This window comes from Vombatus ursinus, unplaced genomic scaffold (assembly GCF_900497805.2).
Source record: "Vombatus ursinus unplaced genomic scaffold, bare-nosed wombat genome assembly UNPS02014825.1, whole genome shotgun sequence".
NCBI lineage: Eukaryota > Metazoa > Chordata > Mammalia > Diprotodontia > Vombatidae > Vombatus > Vombatus ursinus.
In genome coordinates this window covers 8,286,349-8,308,194 of record NW_020954603.1, presented here as the reverse complement: position 1 = coordinate 8,308,194, position 21,846 = coordinate 8,286,349, and the positions used below count along the sequence as shown (strand labels likewise).

Here is a 21,846-nt window from a genome sequence, read left to right as displayed (position 1 = left end):
CCCCCCACCAGCACCACCAGCACCAGCAGCAGCAGCACCGCCAACACCACCACCATTATTCCTGGCTCCTCTGAAGGCAGCTACCTGGGTGAAAAGGGTGCCCAGTTCCAAGGGGGCTTACCATCAGGGTCCTGGGAGTGATAAATGAGTTAGAGGTACAGATGTGATGAATGGGTTAGAGTTCTAACAGAGACAGGTACAGGGAGTGATAAATGGGTTAGAGTTCTAACAGGTGACCAGGAGAGGCCAAGTAGGTAGCCAACATCTCCAACTAGGCTAGTAGCATCAATCAGGGAGATCTGGGAGCAGGATTCTGGGACCCCCTCAACAAGGTGGCGAAGTAGATAGAGTGCTGGGTTTGGAGTCATGAAGATCTGAGTCCAAATCTGGCCTGAGATAATTACTAGCAGTGTGACCTGAGGCAAGTCACTTAACCTCTGTCTACCTGAGGTTCCTCAGCTATAAAATGACAATAACAACACCTCCCCCCATGGGTTATTGTGAGGATCAAATGATATAATAGTTGTAAAAGCCCTTAGTACAGTGCCTGGAACATAGGTACTACATAAATACTATTATTATTATTTACCCCCTAAGAGATTGGGGCAAGGGAGATGCTAACCTGGACCTCCCTGGACCACTGCCTGTGGCTTGGGGGTGGCCTCTATCATACTGCTATATGGTTGGGGATGAAGGGGGGGGACAAAGAACCAGGCTATCCCAGTGCCCACCCCCTTCCTCTCCAAGTCTACCCCACCTTCCCTCACAGGTCCCCAGACTTCTTCCTCCCAGACCCCAAGCCTGGGGCCCCAGTGTGGTCAGGGATCAGTTCCTCTCCGGCCCCTGGGCTGCCCAGAGCTGGGGCTGGGGCTGGGAAAGGGAAAGGGACAGGACGTAGGGCCATATCTGACAGGAACCTGTGGGCCTGGGGTAGAGAGAGAGCTGGGGCCCAGCTTCCTGAGGGGAGGACCAGGGTCGCATAGCCCACATGCCCAAAGGATGCCAGCCTGGGTGTTCATCCTAGTCATCTGCTGCCTCTTCCTCTTGCCCAGTCGGGCTACCACCCATGTCAGCAATGAAGGTAAGAGGGCAGAGCAGAGGCCCTGTGTCCCCCCCCGTAAAGCCCTCCCCCAAAGCCCTGGCATCATAAGGTAAGGGAGAAAAAGAAAGAGAGGAGGTGAGGGGGACAGAGGAGAGGCAAAAGGACACAAGGGGAAAGGGACAAGGAGAGGAGGAGGAGGGAGAAAGAGTGAGGGACAGAGAATAAGGTGAGGAGAGAATGAGAGGGGAAAGGGGGAGATGCAGGGAAGGAGGGCGGGGTGAAGGGGAGATGAAGCCTGGAAAGAGGGAGAGAGAGAGAGCAGGAGAGGCCTGGAACATTGACTTTCCTGGGGTTGGTGACACTGTTGAGGGGGAGGTTAGGAATATTCAGCCAGGAACTGAGCAGCTATAAAGTACTTACTGTGCGCAGAACACTGTGTTTACCACTGGGGGAGACCCAAAGGTTGCAAGCCATATAATATGTAATTTCCCCGGTCACTTCATCAGAAGGGGGCTAACATAGGAACAAGTACTCTGGAAAGTTGTGACTGACCAGGGCATCTACAGGGGCATCCTACAGGGGGTGACCTTTGAGTTGGTCTGGAGTTCAGCAGAAGAAAGGGAAGGGAGAAGAGCATCCCGGGCCTCAGAAACCTGACGGCCCAGAGAGAAAAGAGGGCAGGACATTCAAGATGGGATGAGAGTAGACCTTAATTCCCTAAGTGTGGGGGCCTCCCTCTACCAATGGAGGCTGGCACCTTCTCTGAATCAGCCAGAGACTGAGACGGCTGCCCAGAGCCCGGAGAGGGTGAGAATGACCCAGCCAGTAGGCATCAGATGGGAGACTCAAGCCTAGGCCTTTCCAATCCTGCTGCTAGCTCTCTATCTGTTAGGCCAGGCTGCCTCTCAAATACCCAGGGCACAGAAGAAGGGGAGCTGGGTTTATGGACTCAAGATCTGGAATAGAAAGGGATCTCTGAATTCATCTAGTCTTTCGAAGACCCAGACTTAGGGTCATCTAGCTAATAGCAGAGCTGTGCTCTTCCTATGCTACCTCTCAGATTCCTCTCTCAAACCTCAGTTTCCTTAACTGTAAAATGGGACAACAATGCTTGAACTCCCTACCTTTCAGGGTGAACCTTAAGGGCCAATGGGTAAGCTATGAGAGGCAATAGTGGGGCCTGGTTGGTGGCTGGAGAGCTGGCCTTGAGGCCAACAAGGCCTGAGTTTGTCTCTGACACCTATTGACAGTATGACCTTGGACAAGTCACCTAACATCTCAGTCAGACTCTCTGAGGCTGGAAGTGGCAAAGAAGGTAGCACGCTGTATTGGTAGGAGGAATCTCTTTGTCTGGAGTTCCCTAGACAAGAAAATCACTGCTCTAACCCTATTATTATTAATGAGTTAAGGGACAAAGTTCCACAGGAGTGTTTATTCAGGGGCAGGAGTGACAAAAAGCAAAGTTAGGATGATAAACTGATTCCAAATGTGAAGGCCTTGAATGCCAGGCAGAGGAATCTGAATCTGAGGTGGGAGGTAATAGGGAGCTGGCTTTATCCCAGCAGTTCCTTTGATGACTTAGCGTTGTTTCTTCTCATTGGTGGTTTGAATCCTGGGACCATCCAGAAGCTGCAGGCACTTCCTGGCCCTCTGGAGGCAGCTAGATGGCTCACTGGGTAGAGTACTGGGCCTGGAGTCAGGAAGACCTGAGTTCAAATGTAACCTCAGATACTTACTAGCTGTGTGACTCTGGGCAAGTCACTTACCCTGTTTGCCTTAATCCACTGGAGAAGGCAATGTCAAATCACTCCAGTTTCCTTGCCAAGACAGCCTAGGGACTATATTTAATGTGCTATGAACCCCAGGGTCACAAAGCATCTCACCTGACTGAACAACAACAATACATTGAGGGTTTCTGTTTTTGTTTGTTAACAAAGGAGTGACTTGATGCTATCTAGGGATGACATCTGGGAATGCAAATGCTGCCTCCTCCAGAAAGCTGGCTGCCCACCCCCCATGCCCCCCCACTCCCCCTTGGCCATTTTCATGGCCCATGAACATTGGACAGAGTTCAATATAGGATCAAGTGTCTAGCTTGCTATCCTTTCCTCAGGGCCAAGGGCCCAGGGCCAGCTCCGCTCCAGATTGAATTCCATGCTCTTGCACACTGGACAAACATTTATTAAGTGCCTACTGTGTGCAGGCACTGTGCTAAGTTATGGGATACAAAGAAAGGGAAAGGACAGTCCTAGCTCTCAGGGAGTTCACAATCTACTAGGAGAGAACATGAAAACAACCCATACAAACAAGCTAGAGACAGGATAAACTGTCACTGGAAAGAGCTGCTGCCCTTACCAGAGGCAGCCCCCAGCTCTCCTCGGCTGCTGAGGTTCTTCTGGCCCAGCTCTGGCTGCCTCTGCCCACCCGGGGGATCCCAACTCCCCCTTTTGAAAAGGAATTTTTACCCAGCCTCTGTATCTGACTCAGTGCCAGAGTTATCTGCATTGTTGCAAAAGCCCAGGAAGCCCCAGAGGCCCACTGCGCACCCCAAGACTACACAAAAGCCTCCTGAGGGGGCTCCAGGCTCTGTAGGGAGCTGTCTGGGGGGCTCAGCTCCTGGACCAGAAGCCCATGACTTTCCAGGCCCCAAGAGACCGCTGGGAGCCTTCCTGCCCTCAAGCCCCTTTTCTTTGGAGGGCATTGTTGCTTCCTCCTCCAGCCAAAGGCTCCAAAGAGCCAAGGACCGGCTAAATGCCATCTGTCACCTGTAGAGAGCTCCCTGTGCAGCCTGCTCAGCCCCTTGCACCACCATCCTCCCACTCCTTCCTCTAGTAATGACCCAGGTCTCTCCCGGGCAGCCTAAGAGCTGGACGACCAGGTAGGTGCCGGACCGGCTAGCCGCCTCTGTCCTCCTGTAAGTCCAGCTCGGGATCCAGCTGTGAGCCCTGTGCCTCTGGCCAGGCCCGGCAGCCCCTGATGCCGGGCCTTGCTTTTCGCTTCTCCCCAGATGCCTCGCTCCTGGCGGCAGAGCCCGAGCCGCTGCGCTGCTTCTCCAGGCAGTATGAGGACCTCACGTGCTTCTGGGATGAGGTAGAGGAGGAAGAGAAGGAGAAAGACTGCGCTAAGGAAGAAGAGGAGGGTGGCGAGGAAGATCCAGGGCCCTACAAACTTTTCTTCGCCTACCCCGGGTGCGTGCATTCCACAAAGTGATTAGTCCCAGGCAACACCCACCGGCTGGAAATGGGGTGTGGGGTGGGAGACTAGGGGAGAAAGAAGTGGCTGGGCTTGGGAGAACCAGAGGAGGGAGAGGGCAGCACAACGGCACAGCCCCTCCGTCAGGTACAGCCTCCTCCGCTCCGACTTCCTCCGCCCTTGCCCCCACTGTACTAATCTGGGGAGCCTAGAGGGGCCCCAGCGCTATAGTCTTTGGAGTGGAGGCAGGGTGGGTGGGAAAGAGACAGGAGAAAAAGGCGACCGCGGCGGGGGGAAAGTGTGAGACAACCAAAGGAGGGGAGGGCGCAGGATGGCAGCACTCTCTCCTCTGGCAGTTCCCACGCCAGGAGAGCACAGGGGCCTCCGGGGTCCCTTAGATCCGTGCCCGGTCCGCAGGGAGGAGCCCCAAGTGTGCCCACTGAGATCTCAGAGGCTGCCCGAAGGAGGGCTCCGCCACGTTTGTCAAGTCCAGCCTGCCGACGGCGTGCGCCTCTTTGCCAAGCTGACGTTGTGGGTGTGGGACCCTGCCAAAGACCGAAACCGGACCCAGCGAGTGCTCAACTTGGAAAACGTGGGTGAGGCCCTGTCTCTGCTGAGTGCTGGCGTCTCCTCACAGCCCTGTCCCCCTCCCTCCCTACAGTCCTGTCCTCTCTCCTCACAAATCTGTCCCTCCTCCCTCTGGGCAGTCCTGTCCTCTCACCTCACAGCTCTCTTCCTCCTCACTCAGAATCACAGAACTTAAAAGCTGGAAGGGACCTCAAAGGCACCAGTCCAAACAGCACCCAAAAAGCACCCCCACTCCAACATACCCGGGCAGTGGCCATCCAACCTCCAAGAAAGGGGAAGGTGTCATCTCCTGGGATGGCCGCCTTCCATTTGGGGACTTTCCTAATTGTGAGCAAGTTTTCAGTTTTTTTCTGACATTGAGCCTAAACTTGTCTCTTTGCAACTACTTACCCCCCACCCCCACCCCTGGTTATTCAAGCAGAATAAGTCTCCTCCACGTGCAGTCCTTCAGATACTTGAAGGCCTTCTCTTCCCCAAACATCAGAGGGTCCTTCAACCATCTGTCAACATTCTTCTTAAAATATGTCACCCAGAACTTAACACAACCTTCCAGGTGGTCTGAGCAAGGCAGAGTACAAAGGCACTGTTAGCTGCCTCTCCCAATGCAGCCCAGAAGTTTTTCTGGCTTCCACACTCTAGTGTGCCCCAGAATGCTCACGCTTCAGTTGGACAAAGCGTGTGTGTGGCCATCTAACCCCACCCTTCTGCCTTTGGACTCATCTTACACTCAGGAAGCTGATTTTCTGCACCCTAGTATTGCAAGAACGCATTTACGTGACTGAATTTCATCTTAGTAGCTGTGACCGAAAATAATAATATTGCTAGCATCGTATAGTGCTTTAAGGTTTGCTAAGTGCTTATAAAATATTATCTCAAAAAATATTATTTCATTTTATCTTTACAATGACCCAAGGAAAGGTAGGTGTTTTTATTTTAAAGATGAGGAAACTGGGGCAGACAAAAGTGAAGTGGCTTACCAAGGGCACTTGAGGTGAATATGGGAGAAGAGAGGGCCTGACAGCTAGCAAGTGTCTGAGGCAGGATTTGAACTCAGGGCTCCCTGACTCCAAATGTAGCCCTCTATCCGCTACTTCACCTAATTGCCCTTTCTAGCCTGTTCCGGTCTCTTCGGCTCTTGACTCAGTAATAGTAATAATTAACAACAATCTGACATTTAGATAACAATTTTAGATTTACAAAATAGTTTACACAATCATCCCATGGTATACCACAAAAACCCTATAAAGAAGGTACTGCTGAAGCTCAGAAAAGAGGAATTAAGCAACTTACTTATCAGAGTCATGCCTGTAGTACATGGTGGAGATGAGATTTCAACCCAGTTCTTCCTAATTCCAGATCCAGTGTACTACCCACTGAGCCACCTAGCTTGCCCATCTAGCCTTTCCAGATCTTTTAGGTTCCTGGACATCATCATCATCATCATCATCTTCTTCTTCTTCTTCATCTTCTTCTTCATCAACATCTTCTTCCTCATCATCACTTACATTTAGGTAGAACTTTCAGGTCTGCAAAATACTTTATATACATCATATTCCATGGGACCTGCTGGACCTGGAATCAGGAAGATCTACGTTCAAATCCTGCCTCAGACACTTAATAGCTGTATCACCCTGGGCAAGTCATTAACCTCAGCTGCCTCAGTTTCCTCATCTGCAAAAGGGGAATAATAATGGCTCCAGTCTGGCAGGGTACTTGTGAGGGTTAAATGAAATAATATCCCTCTTTGTGCACTCATCTTCCCTCATGCTTTCTTCCTCTGGTTCCTGGATTTCCTCCCATGAGCTTTTACTCTCTCTACTCAATCCCATCCTGCCTCTTTCCCCATGTCTTTGGAGTAAAGTATATCCTTCCTGAGCCATATTCCTGTCGTGGATTTCATCCTACCAAATTTCATGATTATCAGTCATCCCATCTGTTACCTTCCCTTTGTACCTTTTTATGTACAGACAAATAAGGCCATGTGTTTTTCTACCAGCCTCCTTCCCGGATGTTGTCTCGGAATATTTGGGTGTCTAAACTGCTTTTCTCCTTCCTACATTGTAGCTACTCTCTGTGGTACCTGGCTTGTTGGAAACACTGGGGCAATTTTCTCCCTTCCCTTTCTTTTTCAATGAAAGCTCTGTAGATTCATGAGACTCTGGGCCACTTCTCAGTCCTGTCCTCACTCTTCACAATCTTGTGCGTCCTCACTCTTCACAATCTTGTGCATCCTCACTCTTCAGCTTTGTACTTACAATCCCGTCCATCTTCAATATTTTGAAGGGATCATTTAGGGTGGTTTGGGGAGTACTCAAGGTGGTGGGGGGCATTTGGAGTGGTTGGGGAAGCACTGAGGTGGTTGCTCCTCTCACCTAGGCCTGCCTGCCCCACCTAAGAGCATCACTGCAGTGACTTCTGGTCAGACTGGGGAGCTGCAGGTCACATGGGAGGTGCAGCCCTCAGAAATCAGTGACTTCATGCAGCATGAACTCCAGTATGGCCCTTTGGACCCCAGCAATTCTGCTCAGCCCACGGTCAGAGCGCTGCTCCAAGCACCCATGTGCTGCCCATTCATGAGGTGGCCACACACCCAGCCACACCAGGCCACTGCAACCCCTAAGCCTGACCTGACTCCAGCTCAGCTTCCAGGGACCCAGTCTATACAGCAGTATCCTACCATCGAGGGACCCTCCAGAAAAGGATACATGAGCCAGGGACCTGCCATCAGGGGACACACGGTGCCACAGTGGGATGGCCCAGGGCAGCTTGGGGCCACCAGAGAAGTACCCCGCTTTCTCTGGCCCCATCTTCTCTCACCCTAGGCCCAGAACATTTCCTTTGGTCGTGGACAGAAATGACCATGCAGCTCCCTAGTGCCCCATCTTGAAGGCTATCCTTCCCCTCTCTCTCCCCAAGATGACATGTTCAGAGTTTGGAGATTGAGGTTTCACGTGGCCCAGGAATTATCTGCTTTCTCAGGGCCACTTTAGGGCCAAGTTCATTATTGATGAGTCATGGATTCATCACTAATTCAGCCCCTCTGAGCCACCTACTTACCAGAAGTATAAAGGAACCCAGTATAAGGGCTCTCCCCCAGTGAGGGATGATATCCCCCAGAAGCTGGTCTTGGGATAAGAATGACCCAGATAGTCTCTTTCTATAAGGTAGTGAGCTCCCCATTATTGTAGTATACAAGGGATAGGGATATGGTGGGAGGGGCAGATTACATGGAGTGGGGGAAGGAAGGTAGACTAGAGGAACCCTAAAGTCCCATACATTTCTGAGTCTCTGATTCAGTGTTCCCCCCTCTTCAGTACCAAGAACTAATTGGTGGAAGCTGTATCATCTCAGGGTTTCAGCCTGGGATCTCATATTGGCTCCAGCTCCGGAGCAAGCCTGATGAGATCTCCCTCAAGGGTTTCTGGGGACCGTGGTCATCTCCTGTGACCGTGACTCTGCCACGAGATGCAAGTGAGTCACCTGAGGGAAGGGAGTTCGATTGTGTAGAGGGACAGGGTCGGGGAGAAAAGAAGAATTCTCCACCCACATACACAGACACAACACAATGCAGGAGAAGTTACTAGGGAAAGGGGGGGGGGGTTCGGGTGGGGCCCAGCACAGTCTCCATCTCCTGGCCCAGGTGAAATTGGGCTGCAGTGCTTTACTCAGGACCTGGAGCACATCACGTGCCAGTGGCAAGGACCAACTCATCCCACCACCTCCCATGGCTACTTCTACCACTGGAGAGCTGGCAGCTGTCCTAAGAACAGGTGAGCAGGCAGGGGTAAGCCAGTGGGGCTGGCAGTCTGGCTAAGGAGAGGTCTGAGTCTAGGGTCACAGAGCTACTCTAACGAAGGAAAATAAGGAGTCAACTCTCTCTCCTTTACCATCCATATCTAAACCATCATTAAACCGACCTGGCCACCATTCCTCGGCAAGGTCAACCACCAAGCACTGATTAAGCATTTATACTGTGCCAGGCACTGGGTTAAGTGCTGGGGATACAAAGAACATGCTCCCTGCCCTCAAGGAGCTGGAAGTCTAGCCGGGAGACAAATAAGTAAATATATAGGTACAATAGAAAGTAGATACAAAGTAACCTCAAAGGAAAAGGCACTGGGAGGGGTGAGGGGGTTGGAGCAGGGCCAGGAAAAGTCTCATGTGGAGAAGGCTGTGTTTCAGCTGGGTCTTGAAGGAAGACAAGGATTCTAAGAAACAGATGAGGGAAAAGTGCATTCTAGGCATGAGGAACAGCCAGTGCAAAGACACAGAGACCCATCTGAAGAACCCCAAAGCAGGATTATCGAGTGAATGAAGGGGAGTTATATGTTAAAAGGCTGGAAAGGTAAGAGAGCTTTTGTATGCCAAACCATCTACTCATCCTAGAGGCAACAGAGGGTTGACATAGTCAGACCCACACTTTGGAAAATCACTTTGGCAGTGAAGGATAGATTAGCGAGGGAGGGTCTTAAGCCAGGGAGAACAAATAGGAGGCCACGGCAATAGTCCATATGAAAGGGGACGAGAGCCTGACTAGGCTGATGGCCATGTGAGCGGAGAGAAAGGGAAAGTGAGATGTTCTTGGGCTGGAAACAAGATCTGGCCACTGCGTGGATATGTGGGATGAGAGAAAGGAAAAAGATAAAATAATAATAACACTAATAATAATGGCTCAAATGTATATGATCCTTTAAGATTTGTGGAGAGCTTTATAAATATTATCTGATCGTAACAACAGTGGGGGGGAAGTATTATTATCCCCATTTCACAGATGAGGAAACTGAGGCAGACAGAGGTTGTGACTTGCTAAGTTTACACGGGAGATGCAGGATGTGAATTCAGGTCTTCTTGACTCCAAGTCCAGTGCTCTATCGTGATTCGTGAACCTGGATAACCTGGAAAACAGTGGTGCCTTTAACAGTAACAGGGAAGGATAGAAGAGGCAGAGTTTGGGGGACAGGGAAAGAATTCCGTTTTAGACATATCAAGTTTGGGATGTCTCTGAGACATCTGATTTGAAATATCCAATAGGCAGTGGATGATATGAGATTAAAGCACAGACTGGGGCTGGAGCTACAGCCAGTCTGGCTGGAGATGGTAATGTCGCCTCTGGGAATTAAACTAGGGAATGAAAAGTAGTTCATGAAATGCTCACTCTGTGCAGAATGCTGTAGGTATAAATAGAAAAGTGAGACAGCCCCTGTTCTGCCAGTGCTAATGGGTGGAAACAACATGTACAGGAGGGCTCAGCTTCAAGTCCGCTGAGGAAAATGAGTCCTTAGGGGACAGCAGCCAGGCAAATGGTAATACATCTTCTTTCTAGTAACTTCTATCGCTAAACCCTCATCTGTTTCTGGTGCCAAGGACTTCTGGGGTAAGAACTTGTCATTTTCAGAGCTTTAGTTGCTATGGCTTCTGGGAAGGCAGGGGCTGTAACCCCTACTGAGACAGTTGTCAGGTCCCATCTCACGGTGGGGACATGCCTGGTGACCTGGGGATGGGGAGGGGCATGGGGTGCTGCTAGTCCCTGGTCTCATGGCATCAGACTCCTTACAGAGTCTGAGGGAAAGTGGTGGTCAAGGTGGTGGCCGTGGCTTAACCCACCTGCATGTGCCAACCCCTGCCTCAACCCTCAGAATGCCTTGCTGCATTGTTCTTCAGTTAGATTTGGTGGTAGTAGGGATGGAGGGCCCCTTCTCCCATTAAGGTCACTATCTTGGATAATGGTTAAGGAATTGAGCTGGAAGCAGAGACACTGCCAGTCCTGGGACTTTGGATTTATTAAAGATGATAGAGAAGGAAGCCCTCAAAGTTCCGTGTAAGAATCAGGCATTTGGGCCTGAGTAGGTCTGTTTGACTTCACACCAAGGGAACTGACTAGTTTTCTCTGTCCTTGGGTCAAGTTAAGTCAAGTCAAGTGACACTTACTAAGTGTGCCAGGCTCTGTGCTAAGCACTGGAGGTACAAAGAAAGGCAAAAAGCAGTCCCTGCCCTCAGGGAGCTCACAGTCTACTAGGGAAGACAACAGGAAAATGTCTATGTGCCAGCAATATAGGCAGGCAGATAGAAAGAATACCAAGAGACAGCAGTCATGAAAATCCGCAGAGGGGGAGGAGAGGGTGATTAATAGTGTCCAAAGTGTCAGAGAGGTCAAGAAGGATGAGATTTGGCCATCTGGAGATCACTGGTGAGGAGCTTGAATTTGCCCCCATTCCCAAAGAAGAGAAAGGGGGGCTCTAGGGCTCCCTCAGCCTGTCTTTGACATGTAAGACGGGAATAATAACCCAGGTGGTGCAAGGGCATTGCATCCTACCATCCAGCCCTTACTCACCTTGTGATGCAGGAGACGACATGCAAACAGCTATGCACATACTAGAAGAGACGCAGGGCAGATGGCAGGTCATCTGAGAGGGGAAGGCCCTAACAGCTGAAGACACCAAGAAAGGCCTCCCGAGGATGAGAGTTGAGTTGAGTCTTAAAGGAAGCCAGGAAGTGGTGATGAGGGGGAGACCAGGGGTAGAGAATCTGTGGCCTCAAGGCATGTGGCCCTTTGACTGAATCCAAACTTCGAAGTCAAAGGGCCACACTTGAGGACCTAGAGGGCCACATATGACCTCGAGGCTGCAGTTTCCCCACCTTTTGGGTGGGAAACAAAGCCAGAACAAGGCATGGAGATGGGGGCTAGAGTGCTCTTCAAGGAACAGCAAGGAAGACAGAGTCACTGGATGCCTGAGTACATGGAAGAGAGTAAAGTGTAAGGAGACTGGAAAGGTAAGAAGGGCCAGGTTACAGAGGACTTTAAAAGACAAGTAGGTGGGATATTTGATCCAGGAGGTGATAGGGAACCACTCAGTGTTAGAGAGTAAATGGAGTGACATGGTAGACTTGCACTTCAGGAAGATCACTTAGACAGAGGCAGGGAGGGCAATTAGGAGACTATTGCAATCATCCAGGTGTGAGGTGACTCACTGAGGGCTTGTATCAGGGTGGTGGTTGTGTGAGTGGAGAGGCGATATAGATATATATACACACACATACAAAGTATATATGTATGTGTGTGTGTATATATATGTGTGTGTGTGTGCATACATATATATATATGCATATATGTATGTGATGTTGTGAAGGTCATAACAACCTGAGGACAGACTGATATGTGAACTGAGTGCCAGGGATAGGGTGAGGGTTAGGTGATAGGATATATCTGATAAGAATGGCCCTAGAGCCTAGGAACCTTGAAAGCCTACCCTGGCTCATGGGCCATGGTGGGGGATGGGGGTTTCTTTTCAGGGGCCCAGCCTGGGAGAAATGTGAGAAGATGGACTCCAGGGCAGAAGAAACCCCAATCTCCCACTGCCACTTTGAGTCTCGAAATGACAGTGCCATTCACATACTGGTGGAAATAACCACTGAACAGGGCACCATCCATCAATACCTCGCCACTCCCTTCTGGATGCATCAGATCGGTGAGAGATTCTATCCTGCCACCACCGGCCCCTCTCCCAGACTCCGCCACCACCTCTTCCTGACTCCCAAACCTTTGCACCCCAACTCCCTCCTTCTTCTGGTCCCCAGCTGCTCTGAGGGATGCTCTCCATCTGCTTCTCCTGCCTCTCCAGTTCTCACTGAAGCTCCAGAGCTGCAGTGGACAGTCGGGTCCAACGGGCAGCTCAAGCTGACCTGGAGGCCCCCCTTGCCCTGGCTACCAGGGCAGACCCACTATCAGCTCCGCTACTCTGGGCAGAAGCTCGACCACTGGAAGGTGAGGGGGCCTCAAGCTCTAGCCCCTTCCCCCTGGCGTGTCACCAGGTGTGCCAGGGCAAGCTGGGAGTTCGGGTATTGCGTGTGAACCTCGGGTCGTGCATGTATCAGCGTGTGTGTGCAAGCTCTCAGGGGGTGTCACGGTGTGGCTATGGGAAGGTCAAGATGTAAGTATCAGTATGTGTTTGGGCGTTAAGTATGGGAGTGTTAGGATGTATTCACGCGAGGGAGGTGAGTGCAAACCCATCTGAACCGCTGGCTACGCGCGTGTCACGGTGTACGTGGGAGTGTATGTGGCAGTAAGGCTGTGTCAGGGAGGGCAGGAGTGTAGAAGCGCTTATAGGGCAGGGAATGTGGAAGCGTGTGTGAAGAATAAGATCGTAGGTCAGGACAAAGGTGTGTCAAACTCCTCCCCTCGTCCACGGGCGAGCCAACACGCAGACCAATCAGAGACCGAAGAAGGCCTCTGCCCCCGCCCCGTCCGCACTGGTCTGTGCAGGTGCTGGAACCTCCGAGGGGCGCGCTGGGAGAAACACTGGAGCTCCGGCCCGGGGCCCAGTACCGATTGCAGCTGCGCGCGCGGCCTGACGGCCCCACCTATCACGGACCTTGGAGTGCCTGGTCTGCGCCTGCGCTCGTGGAACTTGCTCCAGAGAGCGGTGAGAGGCAGGGACGGGCAGAGCTGGGGCTGTGCAATGCGCTCCTTCGGGCGCGGCAGGGCGGGTGAGGCTGAGTAGTGTGGAGTCGGGTCAGGGACTGGAGCCAGGGACTGCGGTTGCGCAGTGAGGGAGAGGGCGGAGCTCTGGGCCCCGCCGTTCTGACCTCCGCGACCTGGACCCCCTGCCAGGCTGGGTCTCCGTGGTGACGAGCGCGGTGTTGACGCTGGGCTTCGGCGGCCTCGTTGGCCTCGTGTTGCGGCGCCTCTTCCCGGCCCGATTCAGGTACAGGCCCTGCCCTCTGGCGCGTGCGCGTGCCTGACCACTCTGTTTTCCTCACTTTCCCCCGCCCCGCGCGGTTACAGATGGATACAAGTGGATACAAAGTAGCAGCGAGAGGAGACCTTCTAAAGAGGCAGACCCTAGCATCCTGGAGTCTGAGGCCGACTGAGCCTCGGAGGCTTGAAAGGGGCCAGGGGAGGGAGAGCATTCCAGGCACGTGGGGCAGACAGTGCAAAGGCAGCGATTGAAAGGAAGGCAATGCCATAGTCCACCGAAGTAGAAAGACAGGGAAAGACCAGGTGGTGAAGGGCGTTGTAGGCCCCAGAGACAAGTTTATTATCCTGCAGGCAATAGGGAGCCACCGAGGTTGGTTGAGTAGGGAATGTCAGGGTCAGATAAATCTGGATAATTTGGAGTCTGTGAACTTAGGGTGTTTTTTTTAATAGCTTGATAACCATTTTCATATGATGGGCTTCTTTTGTAACTATGTGTTTTATTTTATGCTCTTAAGAACATGATTCCGGGAGGGTCTGTGACACAGCCATTTAGTAACCGTCTTAAAGGTTCCAGAGCAGGACCGGTTCTGGATGGTTAGGCTGGCCCTTTGGAGTCATCGCTTCTCTTTCCAGCTGACTGCAAACCATTTTAATGACCCAAGTCTACCTCCCCAGTCCTAAGCTCTCTCTTAACTCCAATCTTCATCACCAACTGCCTTGGTAGCTCTGTGGGATCCAACCACAGGGCTTCCTTGCTTTTTCTCACACACAGCCCTCTAATCCCTTACTGTTCCTGGACAGCTCCAACTGGAAGTCCCATAGTCATCTCAAACTCAACGCATCCTGTACACAACTCATTGTCTTCCCCCCTCCAACCCTCCTGTCTTCCCGATTTCCTTATTACTGTGCAGGGTACCACCATCCTCTTGTCATTCAAGCACTCAGTCTTGGTTGGACATCTTCGACCTCTCATTCTCTCTTACCCCTCCCCCCACACCCAATCTGTTGTCAAGGCTTGTTGATTTTACCTCCATAAGGGCTTTCCCCCTCTCTCTGGCACTGCTACCTTCCTCATCATCTCAGGCCTGGACTGTTGCCTGCTTGTTGATCTCCCTGCCGTGGGTCTCATCCCACTGTATTTCTTCCTCTCATCAGCCTCCAAAGTGATCCTCCCAAAGTCCAGGTTTGACCATGTCATCCCCCACCCCCACCCCAGTCAGCTCCAAGGGCTCAGAGGACCAAACACCAATCCTTCTGTTGAGCATTTGAAGACCTCCCCGATGCAACCACCTTGGCTTACTGTTTCTCACATTCAGCCCTCCAATTCCTAACTGTACCTTTGCCCAGGTTGGCCTCCATACCTGCAATCCTTTCCCTCCTCGCCTTTACCTCCTTGGTCTTTCAAGATTCAGCTCAAATCTCACCTTCAGGAGGCCTTTCCAAGCCTCCTAGCTGCTGCTTGAGCCCTCCCCTAGTGTCTACTTTGTGTATCACATGTACAGAGTTGGGGAGTCAGACCATAAACATTTATTAGGCACCTGCTATGTGCCTGGCATTGTGCTAAGTGCTGGGGAAACAGATACTAAAGAGAAAGCATCCCTGCCCTCAGGAGGCTTACAATCTAATGGGGAGCTGGGGGGTGGGGAGAAGGTACTCTCTGGGACATGATGGAGTAGAGAAATCAAGAGAAGGCTGGCCTGGATTGCTCCTTAACTGGAGGAGTGGGCCTATGAGGTCATTGCCCTGAATAGGAAACTACCAGGTAAAGAAACTTGGTCCACCTTCTGCAGGTTCTCTGCAACTCAAAATCCTAGAGTTTTCTGGGGGATTGAGCTGTCCACTGACTTGCCTGGGGTCATAGCCAGTGAGACCCAAGTTGGCCTTCTTTGCTTTGTGGCCAACTGTCCAGCCACTGGGCCTCGAAGGCTTCCTTCCTCCATTAGAACAGAATCCCTTTGAGGGTAGAGATAGCTTCTGCTTTTGCTTTGGATTCTCAGGGTAAGCACTATGCTTGCTGTATAGGAGGTGCTTAATCAATGCTTGTTGATTTTCCCTGAAATCACTCAAGCTCCCTAGGCTGTGGCTTGGAGACAATAGTCCCCTGGGTCACTGCCAGGCCAGGCGCTCCAAAGTCCTGTCTGCCAGTTGTCTCAGGACCTGAGCAGTGACTTTCTCCCTCTCCAGCCTAGGTCCGGGAAGGAATCTAGGGCAGTCATAGCTGCCAGATTGTTCTATCCTCTGTGCAAAAGTCATTCAGTGCGACAAACGAATCAGCTCTCTGCTGTCAGGCCAAGGGCTTAGGCTCCTTGCAGACAAAAGCCAACCTGTACCTGCAGCCCCCAGGGGCTGCCATTGTATACACAAGTAAGTAAATACTGAGCAAAGATCTAGGGAGGCCACTTTGCTGGAGTTGGGGTGTTGAGTAGGAGGAAAAGGGAGCAGCCTCATTTCACCAAATAGGGACAGTGGACAGGGAGTAATGTGAAATAAAGACGGAAAGGTAGGCGGGAGCCAGCTTGGTGGTGAAGCTCTCTCTCTCCAAGATGGCCTCCTTTTTGAGGCCTTCTTCTCCTGGTGGTCACCACTCAGCCTTACTTCTTGCCCTGGCTATTGTAATAACCTCCTCATTGGACCCCCTGGATTCCAGGATCTCTCTCTCCAGCACTTTCTTCATCAAAATTACCTTGTTAAATTAGCTCAACTCTGACCCTGCCAATTCTGTCTGAGAAGCTTTCCGGGCTTGGCATTGCCTCGAAGATTCACTTCTCAGTCAGGCTGCAGCCGATCCTTCCAGGCACATCCCATTGCTCCCCCTCAGCCCATCTGGCCTGCTGGCTCTGCTGTGATCACTACCCTTAGCTTCCCTTCTTTTGGCCTGCACCCATGCTCTCTCCTGTTCCCGGAACCTTCTTCCTCCTCGCCTTCACCTCTCAGAATCCCTGGGTTCTGATAAGAGCCCTTTTCTCTCAGGCCCTCCACCTCCTTAAAGTATCCCATACATGTTCTATCTCTGCACTCCACTGCCTGCCCCCAGACTCTAACCCCTGGAGGGCAGGAACTGCCAATGCCTGACCCCAGGGGATGTTTCATTCTTTTTTTTTTTTTTTTTTTGTGCTTAGGCAGTTGGGGTTAAGTGACTTGCCCAGGGACACACAGCTAGTAAGTGTCAAGTGTTTGGTCTGAGGCCGGATTTGAACTCAGGTCCTCCTGACTTCAGGGCCAGTACTGTATCCACTGCACCACCTAGCTGCCAGGGGATGCTTCATAAACCAGGTTGTACTGGATTGTTTGGGACAGACTTTCTCTGCAAACATCTGTGCCCTTAGAACTCACCCGTATTATCTTTGAACACTTTGATATTTGCTCCCCTTTGTCCAGCCCGATCTCCTCCTCCTCTCTGTGAACTCTCAGATGAGGGCCCAGCCTTTGGTCAGGGCTGGGCTCAGTAGCTCCCTCCTCACATCTGCCACCTCTGGAAGGATGAGCCGTCATTCAGTCAGCGTACAAGTTTATCAGCTGCCTTGCTTTTAGCAGAGAGAAATCACAGGCCCTATCAAGTTGTCAGCAAGCAATTAGTAGATGCCTACTGTGTGCTCAGCAGTGTACAAAGCAAAAAATACTACATAGGCACAAGGTCATTTTGGAGGAAGATGCTATAGTTCAGGGATTCTTGGTTGGGGATAGAGAAGCTGGGAACTTGTTTTTGTTTTTGTTTTAATTTTGATCACTTTATTTCAAAAGAATTTGTTTTCTTTGTGATCATATGCACTTCATTTTAAAAACATTACTGTATGAGTCCATAGGCTTCACCAGACTGTTGAAAGGGTGCATGACAAAAAAAAGGCAAACAAAAACAAAACCCTGCACTAGTAGCCTGGATCTCAGATCTGGAAAGGATAAAGTGCTTGAGCTGAGCTTTGAAGGAAAGTAGAGATTCTAAGAGGTGGAGATGGGGCGGGAGGGCATACCAGGCATAGGACACCGCCTGGGCAAAGGCCTAAAGACAGCAAATAGGGCGTCATGTGTGAGGAAAGCCAGGGTAGCTAGCCTAGAGTGTGTGGAGAGAAATAATGGGAAGGGTAGGTTGTGAAAGGTTTTCAAAGCCAACCAGATGTAGGAGTTTGCTCTTTTTCCTAGAGGCAAAAGGGGCCACTAGAGTTTTAGTAAGGGGTGAGGGGGAAAGAGCTGAGCTTTAGCAATATCACGTTAGCAGCTGGGTGGTGGTGGGGCTAGAGGGGTGAAATGTGAGGCAGGCAGGGAGTCCAGTAGGAAGAGCTTGCCCTGGGTGAGGTGAAGAGGGTGGCAGCTGGGCCATTGGAGCAGAGGGCTTGGATCCAGAAGACGTGCCGTGGCTGTCTGAGGGAAGGAGGGAGTGTGGGGTGAGGAACCATCCAGGATGACACCAAGGGTTTGAGCCTGGGAGACTGGGAGGATGGTGGTGCCCTGGATAGAAGAGGGCAGGGTTTGGGGAAAAGTTGGGGACATGCCGAGTTTGAAGTGTCTGCAGGAAGCCCAGCTGGCCAAGGCCAGTGGCCACTCCTCATCCTGCCTCGCTGCTATCAGGTCAGTTTGTTTCCTCCTTCTGGCCCTCAGTGCATGCCCCCCACAGCCACGGCACTCTCTTCCTCCTGGAAGAGGCTTCTCCTCCTGGGGGGCTTCCTTCACCCATGCTTCTACCTTGAGCGTCCTGGCTTTCCTCACCTGAGTGGGTCTTTAAGGCACGGTGCCTCTCTAAGTCCTTCCAGGGTTTATCCAAGTCACAGGGGCCGCTTCTAGGAGATTGGCCTTGTTAATATTAAGCCTCTAGTTTTCCCTGCTTATTTCCCATAATGATGTGTTTGTATATAGATTTCTACAGACATCTCTGGCCATGGCTTTTATTGATTATTGTCTCTTTTCTTGGACATTTTCTGCTGTCAACTACAGCCAGGTCCCAGTGAGTGTGAATAATTAATCCCATGATTTGAATTCTCACTATTTGAAATTATCATCATATGGAAAATATTGTTTTTATTGTTTAGTTGTTTCTTCATTCATATCTGGCTCTCTGTGACCCCATTTGGGCTTTTCTTGGCAAAGATACTGGAGTGGTTTGCTATTTCCTTCTCCAACTCATTTTACGGATGACAAAACTGAGGGAAACAGGGTGAAGTGACCTGCTCAGAGTCCCACAACTAGTAAGTGGGTGAGGTCACATTTGAACTCAGATCTTCCTGATGCTGGGCCTGGCACTCTATCCACTGCGCCACCTGGCTGCCCCCAAAATATGGTAGCCCAATGGAAAATACAATGAAAATTTTTAAAAAATAAATTTATTAGTATAACATAATAGCAAAGAATAAGGAAAAATCTATTTCTGATTCAGGTTTATTACAAAGTAAAAAGAGTAGTTATGATGAGGAATGCATGACTCTCACCTTTCTTCTTAAAATAAAGTCAAATTTCCTCACACCCAACATACTTAAACCATCTGAAGCTGGCACAAGGGTACCCAGAACAACTGTACAGGGACAGGATGTGCTTGGATGTCCCCCATTTGAGCCCAAACCTTCTTATCTGCCTTCCATATTTTCAATCAAGCTTTTATTTATCTTTCTAAATCTTTCAAACCCAATTACTCAGACTACCCAACTTCCCTTTACATTTCAACCAATTGAATTTGGGAAGAAGGACGAGGGTCATGAATTCCTCATAAGTTATAGAAAGCAACACTTAAAAAAATTTAAATTACTGAATTTACTATATAATAGGTACAGGTAAGCTTACATATAACTACAGATAAGCCTAAATTGATATGTTGGAAATGTTTTTATTGTCATTTAAAATATTTTAGCAGCATGAACCGAATTGCCTTCTTTTTTAAATCTTCATAGAGATGCTGGTAGGTGCACAGAATTTTATCCACTTCTCATGAATTTACATGCTCACATTCTCACACAATAAGCCAAGTGTAGCTGGATAACTAGGAACATTTTCTAAAATCAATAATACTTTTACTGTCCTAGGTTTAAATAAACTTGAAAACCAGTCTTTGGAAATAACTTGAGTCACTCATCATGCTTGAAGCAGTCAATGATTGTCACCTCTCCCAATGGGAGGGTTTCAATATTGATAAACAAATACTGGTTTTGATTTAAAATCCTCTTCTGAATTATCTCCCAACAAAAGTGCTAAGCGATTCTTTGACATTTTAAATCCAGGTAGAGCTTTTTTCTTTCTTAGAAATAGATGTTCTGGAAGGCATCCTTTCCTAGAATAAGCCTGTTTCATCCACCTGAAAAATTTGTTGATCAGTGCATCCATTTTCTTCTTCAAAACATCAGAATATTTTACTGCCACATCCTCATCTGCCTCTTTGTTAATTTTAATATTATGCAATTGAATTCAATTTTTTAAATAATATTTTCTTTTCCCCAGTTACGTGTAAACACAATTTTTAACATTTATTTTAAGAAATTTTTGAGTTCCAAATTTTCTTTCTCTCTCCCTGAAAAAGTAAGCAATTCGATATGTTATACATTTGAACTCAATTTTTAAAGCAATCAGCCAAGCACAGTAAAAATTCCTTCAGTATCCACTTCATTTCCATTTTATTTCCCTGCCTTAAATACACTTGAAGCTTTTGTCTGCTGAATGGGGGGCTGCTGTGCTGAAAGGAATGCATCAATGCTTGCAGTCCTCAATCCTACTGCTAAAAGATACTCCACGTTGATTATTGTAATTCTTCTCTTCTTTGTAGTTGTTTGCAGGCCACAAAGGGCTGGTGCAGCCTTGCCTTTTTCTTTGATTTCACCTGCCTGTTTTATAAGATTCAGCCCAGTAGATTCAGACACTGACATCATGGCCGATCTTAGGACCATGTCCATTTCATTCAATTATCTCGTTATTGTTTTGATATTACAGCAGGATGCTGCTTTTTTGTGCTGGCACTGTTTCCATCTCACATAGCGTCCCTTTTGTCCGTAAAGACATTAATTCAGCTAATGGTAATATGGTACATATCAGCACAGCCCATCCACATGCAGTGATCCATAGCAGTATGTTAAAGGCCTTGAAAAGCTGAAACATGTCACTTAATTGAATTTTGGCTTGCATTAGATGTGACCTGGTCGTGTTTTATAACTTGTACTAAATACTGGCCATGGGATCATGAATTCAGCCATGGAAGAGATTTTAAAGGTCATCCCATCCAACCCCATTATCTTAAAAATAGAGTACCTGAGGGTGGAAAGGAAGAAGTGACTAGCCCAAGGTCACCCAGACATCACGTGATGGGGCTGGGGCTAGATTTCAGAGCATGATCCTCTTACGTTGGGGCCTCACGTCCCTGCAGGACCCAGCTTGTCTGATCCCCAGGGTAGCTCTCCCCTTTTTCACTTTGTTCATTAGGCTCACAAATCTCTGGGACCCCGGTCTGCCCTTGTTGGGTACTTTTCACCCCCAAACAGGAGGCCTAAGTGAGGACCAGTGAATCCAAAGCTCTCCTGAAGCCCTTCTTCTTAAGCTACTGTCTCCCTTTCTCTACTCAATCTTCAGTCTTGAATCTGCAGCAGGGGTGGCCCACGTCCCCCTCTCCACTTTAGTGCTTTTTCCAGGCTCAGTGGGCAGTAGTCAGAAGGCATTCTCTGGGTGTCACAGGATTGGTAGACGAAGGGATGCCGTGGAGGTAGCATTGACCTAGATTCTAGAAAGGCTTCTGATCAGGTTCTCAGAATATTCTTGTGCAGCAGATGGAGAAATGTGAACTAGATGATAAAAGGGAGAGGGGCTTAATGATAGAAAACAAAGGGATTCACCAATGAAAGGAGTTCAGAACAGGTGGCATGGCCACCCTCAAAAAGTGATGGAAGTTAGTAGAATAAATGTCCTGGAGAGCTGTGCCCGGCCCTGTGCTGGTCTAACTTTTTTTTTTTAACCCATGACTTGGATAAGGTTATCATCAGTCAGTCAACAAATATTTCTGACGTGCAAACTCTGGGCCAGGCACTGCCAACAACTAGGGGCGGAGAAGGGCACGGACAAGATGCCTGACAACGAGGAGCTCATCTTCGAAGGCAGGAGACAATGTTTAAGGAACTAGCCACTCAGTGCAGGAGGGAAGTAACCCTGGACCGAGGGTGGCGTCAGGATCCAGAGCCAGAGACGGTGACTGGATCTACTGGGATGAGAGTCAGTAGGGCTAAAGAGAATGTCTGCTTTGGTACCAAAAATCAACTTCCCAAGTACAAGGTGAGGAAGGGTCAGAGCTAGACAGGAGTTTGTCCAACAAAGCTCTGGCGGCACTCAGGTGTCACTGAGGCACCAGGTCTGAGCGCCAAACCCTCTGACC

General features: G+C 49.8%; 1 protein-coding gene across 1 annotated transcript in view; it reads left to right on the top strand.

The window, feature by feature from the left end:
- MPL (MPL proto-oncogene, thrombopoietin receptor) overlaps window positions 1-21,846 on the top strand; it is a 29,410-nt gene that overhangs the window by 2,849 nt on the left and 4,715 nt on the right. Inside the window, exons 2-15 of the mRNA XM_027838073.1 lie at window positions 12-97; window positions 770-1,151; window positions 1,792-1,849; window positions 3,656-3,721; window positions 3,814-3,920; window positions 3,967-4,230; window positions 4,652-4,830; window positions 7,199-7,641; window positions 8,107-8,293; window positions 8,463-8,592; window positions 12,113-12,288; window positions 12,442-12,584; window positions 13,083-13,242; window positions 13,431-13,524. Of these exons, the coding sequence (XP_027693874.1) occupies window positions 12-97; window positions 770-1,151; window positions 1,792-1,849; window positions 3,656-3,721; window positions 3,814-3,920; window positions 3,967-4,230; window positions 4,652-4,830; window positions 7,199-7,641; window positions 8,107-8,293; window positions 8,463-8,592; window positions 12,113-12,288; window positions 12,442-12,584; window positions 13,083-13,242; window positions 13,431-13,524 (2,475 nt within the window). The remainder of the gene's footprint in view (window positions 1-11; window positions 98-769; window positions 1,152-1,791; window positions 1,850-3,655; window positions 3,722-3,813; window positions 3,921-3,966; window positions 4,231-4,651; window positions 4,831-7,198; window positions 7,642-8,106; window positions 8,294-8,462; window positions 8,593-12,112; window positions 12,289-12,441; window positions 12,585-13,082; window positions 13,243-13,430; window positions 13,525-21,846) is intronic.